The sequence below is a fragment of the Acipenser ruthenus genome, chromosome 17 (assembly GCF_902713425.1).
Source record: "Acipenser ruthenus chromosome 17, fAciRut3.2 maternal haplotype, whole genome shotgun sequence".
NCBI lineage: Eukaryota > Metazoa > Chordata > Actinopteri > Acipenseriformes > Acipenseridae > Acipenser > Acipenser ruthenus.
The window spans coordinates 26,859,753-26,868,701 of NC_081205.1; the positions used below are offsets into that span (position 1 = coordinate 26,859,753).

At 37.3% G+C, this 8,949-nt stretch overlaps 1 protein-coding gene across 1 annotated transcript; it reads left to right on the plus strand.

Moving 5' to 3' along the window:
- The first annotated feature begins 5,367 nt into the window (after positions 1-5,367).
- Positions 5,368-8,702, plus strand: LOC117423159 (carbohydrate sulfotransferase 2-like). The gene has a single exon (XM_034038637.2). The coding sequence runs from the start codon at positions 6,179-6,181 to the stop codon at positions 7,475-7,477; it is 1,299 nt and encodes a 432-aa protein (XP_033894528.1). The 5' UTR covers positions 5,368-6,178; the 3' UTR covers positions 7,478-8,702.
- Positions 8,703-8,949: the final 247 nt, after the last annotated feature.

Here is an 8,949-nt window from a genome sequence, read left to right on the forward strand (position 1 = left end):
GATTTCTACATACCTTTGTCAAAATCACCTACGTTAGGGATCAAATGAGCGTAGTGGCGGTAGTGTTTTATTTTAAAGATTGTCAGATGACTTTTTTGTAGTTTTGACTTTACAAAGATTTCAATAAAGTCTTCAAAAAGTTTCTGCCTTGGCAGTAAATTGAAAACTTCTAGTTTGTGTAAAGTACACTTAACCTATGTGCTGCTTCCCTTGAAGCAGCGCAATTATTAGTGGTCTTCATAATGAAGGCGGCAAAAGGGCTTATGTACACTGGCAATGTTTCAATGGCTTTAGCTTCTGAGGTTTGTGTGTGTGTGTTTTGTTTTTTTGTTTTTTTATAAATAAAGTAAAAACTACAAACAAAATGACCATTTCAGGCAGGTAGTGTACTGTTGGGATTTTCAGTGACAAGGCCATGTATAGAGGACACGCACCATGTTAAGTATTGTCACCAGTTTACCTATTGCAGTATTTGTAATTGTGGGATCTGTTGGAAATGTAAATGTCTATTAATGATGCACAAACATACTTGTATGTGAAACTGTGAGTGGGCGAAAAAGAACGTACGTGTTTAGTGGCATGTTAAATAAGTTAGTTTGCACTGGATTCTTGCAAATTTTGAAATGGGTCAATATTACATGAAATGTTTGTCCGCAGTAACCATTTTTTTTTTGGGGGGGGGGGGGGGGGGACGACACCTTTTCAGCTGTATCTTGTAAATTTAAATAAACGAATGAATAAAACAAATTTATACTTTATATTTTTGTAGGTATGTTTTAAACATTTGAGTTATGGTTTTATATGCTTGAAAATGTGGATTGTTGGATTAAAATTCTAGAACTGATTGATTTCTCCCCCTTCCCCCAAATTTGCTTTTACAAATAGTTTGGGAATTCAAACATTCAATTAGTTGAAACATTAAATGTTGCAGCATCAACACCTCTGACCTCCTTGCTAAATATTTTGAGATCCCTTAATAAATCATCTCAATAAAATTATTTATTTGATTTAGAGAAAGCTGTCTTGTAAGATTAGTTCTACACCACAATGTTGTAAGTTTTCTAGGAGTGAAAAGCGACAGGGAGTGGGATAACTGCTTTCTCTATTAACCCCAATCGGGCACGTAGCTTACTAAATATCTTGGTATCCCTGAAATTTAATAAGAAAGATGCCCCATGGCTGCAGTGGCTCTACATATGCTAACCATGCTAAATTTTAGCCCCAAAAATGTGTTTCTGGGATTGTGACTGTTATGACTGACCTAGCTCTTTGAATGCTGTACCAGTCCACACTAGCAGGTGCTACACAGAAACATGGCTTGATTGTTTTTGATGTATCAGGGCAATGCCAGCTTGTCACGGGCGGTTCAAGATGCAACTGCTGTTACTGCATGCTAACTAGCTCCTGCAGAATGAAGATATCCCAGTTCTTTATTGAAGCCTCTAAGGATGCATGGCAAGACCAAACCTCCTGGAGCTTTCAGTTCATATTTGTTTGAAAGGATCAAGTCAATTTCAATCAAATGTCTTTCCTGTGGTTGCTGTAATGAGAATCTCTTCATAATAAGAGGTCTAAAACCACAAACTCAGTTAGAGCCATTTTAAATTAATGTACACATGATGAAATATTCAGAACTTGAAGTCAATCTAGTTGGTTTGAGGCCAGATCAAAGCTACAATAAAATAGGTTGCGAACAAGACTGGAATTACTGCTTTCAAGAATGTATTGATTTAAATATATATTTTTAGTCCTCTATAATGAATGTGTTAGTAGGTTCATAAATCATGTTTGGTATTATTGTAGGTTAAGATTGAAAAGGTTCCCTTAATTTTTTGTGTCACTGAACTTGTTTTACACTTTCAAAGGCTATGTAAATTGAATGGGCTGTTACTGTGGAAACTCACTGTGCATGTAAGTATATACCAAGATATTTTGGTGTTTTATGTGTTGGTAAAGCAAGAACACTTTTAAAAATGTTTTTAATCCATAATTGAAATACTAAACATGTCTGCAGACTTGAAATCCATGTATCTGATAATAGATAGTCCAACTGTCCAGGATATATTTGTAGCATATGGTATTCTGCAGGTTGAGTTAATACTAAATGACCGATGTTGTTGTGACCTGTATATAAAAATAATTCTGATCAAGTAGACTGTCATCATAAGAGCACTGCTTTTTCAGAGTATTGCTTTAACAGTGCCAGATGTAGGTAAATGTTTATAGAGCAAGCAATTGTATTTGATGCCTGATTTGTTGCAGTACTTTGCTATAATTTATCACATTGCAAATGTTTTGGTTCAGCTTTTAATATACATATACATTGCTGAAACAAATTGAATGATTCTAGCCTGGGGTTGGGTTTCACCAGGCTTTGTGTCAAGTGAAACTTTCATATTTCACAAAAAGTTTGTTTCAGTTCCCCCAAAAAATAGTGTCTGGTTGATAAGTTTTGAGCAGTTGAGAAAAATTGATTTAAAAATACATATTACTGTATGTGACAATCCCTGTACTGCACCACAACAATGAAAGGTCAATATGCAAAGACTTCCCCAAACAAAGCACTACAGATGAATGATGATTTAAAGGAATAGTAATTCATTATTATAAACAATGCTTACTTAACACCTGGCATGTTGAGATATCGTCTGCTTGATGTTGGTGATTTGTATGAAATCACAAGTTTTTTGGGTTTTTTTGGGCAGTCATCTAACTTTACATTTAGCTCTCAACAATGTAATTTTTGCTCTGCCTGCTTGTTATGGGTGAGGAAATGAAAGATTGGGCAATCGCTTAAAGGTCCACAGTCATCAGAGGAATTCAGCTCAAAAGTGTGTCACATCATCGTGACTATTGTTAAATTGCTACCATATTAATAAAAAAAAAAACTATATAAGGGAAGGATAATTGTATCTAATAAACAAAAAAAGACAACTGCAGCTATTTACGTTTTATGCTTCATCGGATGGAAACTTACTGGTGTTCATTTCTAACTGGGTGAAAACAAAAATGGTGCACTGCTATTTTTGCATTTCTCTGCTGAAATCTGAGTGTTCCACGTGGCTTTGCTTTGATTTTGTATGTTACAAACCCCTTGATTTGAACTACTTGAAAGGGACGTTCCATGCTACTGAATTGGTCAGCTGCAAGATACTATTTCACCCTTCTTAAATGCTTGATGCAATACCTGCAGATTCATTCATTTTAATGAAGCTTATTCCTAGTGAATTTCGTGGCTTGATAAGGGGCATCTCCTGATGACCGGGATTACACGTTTTGTATTCCATGTTAGAACGTGAAAATTGCAGCTTCTGCTCAGTACGACATGAAGATGCATTTTGAGACTGCCGGCCATAAGGAAAAGCAAACCGTTTCTGTATTTCCGAAGTTCTGTATTTTTTCTTTCATATTTTTTGGTACTATGATTTGAGTCAGAGCCAAATTTCTTAAGGTTTGGAAGCTCTGGTATATAAGTTAGACTCAAAAAGGGCTGACAGGTGTGGTGGTGTGCTAAAACTATTCACGACTTTGTATTAGGTGGAGTTGTAAACTGGGTATTGGTTTGCTGTAGTTTCTTTTCCCTAGCTTTTAGATGCATCTTGAATTAATCAACTAGCAGCTCAAAAGAGGACGTCATACAAAAACGTTTTACGCCTTGTTAGGGCTGAATGCCAATTCTGGAGAAAGCAAGACCAGTAGACAAAAGTGGGAGGTATGCAACAAAGGGAGATTATGGGAGCATAGCAACTGGGGGGTTTTAATTCATGCTTCAAGAATAGCACTTAGGAGTGTAAAATACCATTAGTAGAAACTTGTGTCAGATACACTAAAAGATAATAAATCAACTCTCAAAAATAAGAATGCCACAGACTTACATAGCATTATATTGATTGAGTTGCCTATTAATCTTACAGACATTAACTCATCAGAAAATCTTGGTTTCATTTGAGGACAAAACATAACATTTCCAAGTGGATTTGCCTGGGTATCTCCAGATGACGCCCTGAGGTTTCCAAACCTCAAAGTCCATGAACTGCTGCAGGACACCATCTGTTACTGTCCTTTAAACACAAATGTTGTTAGATGTTGGCAAATCCTTGAGCAATGCTCTGTGTAATGGACAGACTGATCCTTTCAGAGGAAATGTTTAACTCAGTCCTGCAGTACCAGTAAAGCATGATGGCACCTCAAATGACACACTGTCCAGCAAAGAGCATATCTGGAGTGGAAAGCCTCATCAATAGTGTTGTACCTTCTGAAACTACAAATTTAAGAAATTGCATTTCACAAAAAAAAAAGAATTCAACTGGAAAGGGATGCTGTGAACATAGTACTGACTATAATGTTTTGTTTTTTTCTGAAATCTAAATTACAGGTTTTGCAACCTTTATTATTCTAATCTTGCAGTGTTTATAGTTTATCAGTTAATCCTCATTATAGGTCAAAAAATACCTAACCATGGTTTGCGTTTTGTTTTATTGCAAATGTGTAAAAGGGTGCTCCAGAATGCCCAGTCGAGTCCTTACTTTTAAGTGCTCTTTGTGAAACAGCAGTCGTTTGTGCAGTAGTGAAAAACGAGTCACCTGCCAAACAAATCAATGAAATAGTCTTGAAATAAAGACATTCTGGCACACTATCTACATAATAAATAAATCTATCATGCAGGGGGGGGCATGCTCATTTACACAACATTGTGTGCTTCCAGTTGTTCTGTCCAACCCCTGTAGCTGCAGCACGTTTAAAACAAGCAGCCTGCACAGCGAGGTAGGTGCATGCCTTTCAGAATTACCTTACTTTTTAGTGATCAAGAAAATAGCCTGCAGATATTGAAACTTTGCAGAGTAACACGATATAAAAATGGATGAAAGCTGTAGTGCAATGTTCCCAATTACATCATGTCCTAGAAGAATGACATAAAAACGATATTTGAACTGGAAATGCACCGAATGCCTTGTCACAGAAACAGCATTATTAAAGGAGACAACTGTTTAGTTTCGTTTTCTCAACTACATACAGTTCTCATTACTGGATTCAATCAGCGACTGAAGATTGCTTACCATACATAGTGCAGTGTACTCCACGTCAGTTGTTATTGTTATTTTAAATATGTACTGGTACTGTCTAATATTTCTTTAAATATAATTTGAAAATGACAGAAATGTTGCCAGACAAAGAAAGTTGCTAGCCACTGCGTTGTAAAAACTGTAACATAATAGCGATATTTACATCACTGCCCTTTTTCAAAATGAGCATTCTCTCTTGTGAATAAGGAGGGCGATTAGGGGGGAGTGTTGGTCAAATCGTTCAAAAAGTATACTCCCCCAGCATGTGTCGCCCACTCCTGTAGTTACCAACCGCAGTTTCACTAGCCTTAGGCTGCTTCTAACGTGGGAGCCAGGAAAAATGATAGGCATTTCAGGCAACCAATTGGTTAGTGAACTGAAAGAAGAAGCCCATAATGCGAATCAATCAACTAAGCAGAGGAGGGACGTTTCAACCCAGAACCAGATTGAATCGGTCCAGTTTCAATTAGTTACAAAGATTGCGCAATGGTATGAAGAAATACAGCGTATGTTTTTTGTATGTGTTACTGTTTGAGTCTACGTTATACGAGAAGTCGCTGATATTTATTTTTTTAAGCATGAGCTGGAACCCGACGTAGGTACTTACAAGCTGCATTAAGACATTCGGTTTGATTGTCGCTTTAATAAATCCGTTTCGTTTACTATAGTTGCGCAGTCGTGTTTGCACACATGTTGGGAAAGGGAAGACGTCTGCAAATCTCTTCTGAAGATAGGCCGTTTTTATTTAAAATGTTCACCCCAACATTAACATATTTAAGCAAAGGGTGTTTCATGCCATTTTGATGCTGAACGAGAAACCTTGCGCAGTGCAGTAAACATTTTTTTTTGTTTGTTATTAGATCAATTATTAGGTACATTAAATACCAAATCATTATATTGTTTCTTTCTTTTGGACTATCTCATCACCAACAAGACTGTGTTTATCAAGACGATTCTGAAAATAATAACAAAACAAAAAAAACAACAACTGCAAAACCATGGGCCGTTTGTTTTTTTAAATTACCAACAAAGCAACAGCAAACACATTGGCTGGGAGGAGAAAGGATGCAAGCTTTGGTTTGGATAACGCACAACCCGCCCTGGAATAATCGCACATGAATACATTTCACCCAGTTTTCGTGATGAAAGTATTACGCAGAAAGAGGATTGTTTTATTTATCGCCTACATTTTACTTCTGATTTTAACCATGCTGAACCTGGCTAACTATAAATGGACTAAAGAGCCACAGCAATGCAATCACCAGATGAGAAGCACTCCCTACCAGAGCCGGTCAGATATCCGTTATTTATACAGCTCCTCCATGCCTAAAAAGAGACAGCTCGTGTACGTTCTCACCACCTGGAGATCCGGATCATCTTTTTTCGGTGAGTTGTTTAACCAAAATCCCGAAGTGTTCTTTATCTATGAACCGATGTGGCACATCTGGCAGAAGCTGTACCCGGGGGACGCTGTGTCTCTCCAAGGCGCTGCTAGGGACATGCTGAGCTCCTTATACCGGTGTGATCTTTCTGTTTTCCAGCTTTACAACCCGCCAGGCGGCAAGAATGTAACTTCTCTTGGGTTATTTGGGGCAACTCTAAACAAAGTGAGCTGTTCCTATCCTCTTTGTTCAGCATATAGGAAAGATGTGGTGGGTATGGTGGATGATAAAGTGTGTAAGAAATGCCCCCCACAAAGCCTGAGGCTGCTGGAAGAAGAATGTCTTAAGTACAGTACTGTTGTGATTAAAGGGGTTCGCATTTTGGACATCAGCGTTTTAGCTCCATTGATGGAGGACCCGTCTTTAGACGTGAAAGTTATACACTTAGTCAGAGATCCCAGGGCGGTGGCGAATTCCCGAATTAAATCGCGGCACGGCTTGATAAGAGAAAACTTGCAGGTTGTGAGAAGCAGGGACCCGAAACTTCGCAGGATACCATTTGTGGACCCAAACCACAAAATGAACAAAAAAGACGGTTCTGATTACCATTCCATTGGGGCAATGGAGGTGATATGTGACCGGACCACCAAGACTCTTCGAACTGCCCTAAACCCGCCCAGTTGGCTTAAGGGGAAATACATGCTGGTACGTTATGAAGATTTAGTTGAAGATCCTGTAAAAACTGTAAGAGGTGTGTATCGCTTTGTAAACCTCTCTGCTAGTCACGATATCGAGTCTTTTGCACTTAACATGACGAGTGGGTCTAGCTCTTCTTCCAAACCTTTCATCGTCTCCTCCAGGAATGCGACACAAGCAGCTAGTGCTTGGAGGACAGTGCTAAATTTTCAACAGATTAAACAAGTGGAAGATTATTGTCATCATGCCATGACGTTCCTAGGGTACGAACGTGTAAAAACCGCTGGAGAAGTAAAGGATTTGAGCAAGTCTCTACTGACAGTACCCAAACTGTGAGAATGTTATCACCAAAGACCATAACAATGTACGTTATTTAATCGATGTTTTAAAGCTTTCACAACACATACTGAGCGAATGTAGTTTCTTTTATTACCATTACGACCACTGAACGTTTTAATAAACAATGATGTTTAAAAGATAAGTCGGCCAATACCTTTACTGTTTACCTGACTCCCAACACCACCATTGAGGAGTTTATGTACTTACTTAATTTTCCAAAAGCTTACTGAGCATAGGCACAACCCATGATGTTATAGTGAACATTGTGACAGAACTGTTTTGAGGGTGAACTCATAAAGATGCTTGCTCTTAAAATGTATATGTTTCATGCTAAGATTGTGCATGTAAGTACTGGGCCAGTTTTAACAAAGACAATCATTAAAAAAAAAAAGAAAAGAAAAAAATTCGTCGTTTGGTTTATGTTCACAACTTACTTAATTTTAACTTTTCTGTGTTAGATAAAGAAAAAGATTTTAACCTTATGGCACTTGACTAGATTTACCTACAAATGCAAGCTTCTCTACTTGAAGCCTTCTTGTCAGTCTGCCAGTCTGGTTTTCTTACAGTACTTTTTTATTCAGTATCACTCGATACATATTAAATATTTGTCAAAATGGGTCCATAAGTTAAATTCCTTTTCTGAAATATGTAAAAACTGCCAGTAGTTTTTAATACACCACCCCACAAGTAAATCATGATCCTCAAACTTATATATTTGTAGAAATAGTAATAGTAAATAGACATAGAATATTAAAAGCCTTGCATTACACACATCTCTTTTTATGATTCACAGAATAGTCAATATTTTAAATACATGTGTAGTTGTGAAACATGACAACCTACTCTCTCTAATGTATTTCCACAGCTCAACCCTGTACTGCTGAAGTATCCAGCTTGTTCGTTCTGTGGAGGCCTGGGGATTAAACCAGTCATGTGTTTATGCTTGTGTGAGGAAATTGGAGCATGCATTAATGAATTTCACTTTTCTTTTTGGGCTGAACAGCATGATAGCTCTATCCCAAGTCTGTTATCACTGTGTAAGTCAGGTCTCAGTTTGTACAACATTACCAGTACAGTAATGCGTTAGCTTTGTGCATTACATTCATGAATAGGAATGTAGATCTTGAACATTACTTTCTTTAACAGGAATGTGGACCAGTCTGCAGCACATCAGAAATGTGCATTTGTAATTTGACCAAATAAAACCGCTTGCAAGCATTGAGCAGGTATGGATATGACTCAATAAATACACTCTAGTATATAGTCTAGGGCTAAATATAAACTTAAACAAATGCTATATATATATATATATATATATATATATATATATATAATATGCCCAATTTGATAAAAGACATAAATAACCAAAGATGTTGCCTAATTTGTAAAATTGGCAAGCAGAGTGCGAACCAGCAAAGTATTTGCCATTTGTATTGTACTAACAATAGGAAAAATTTAGGTGCCCAGGG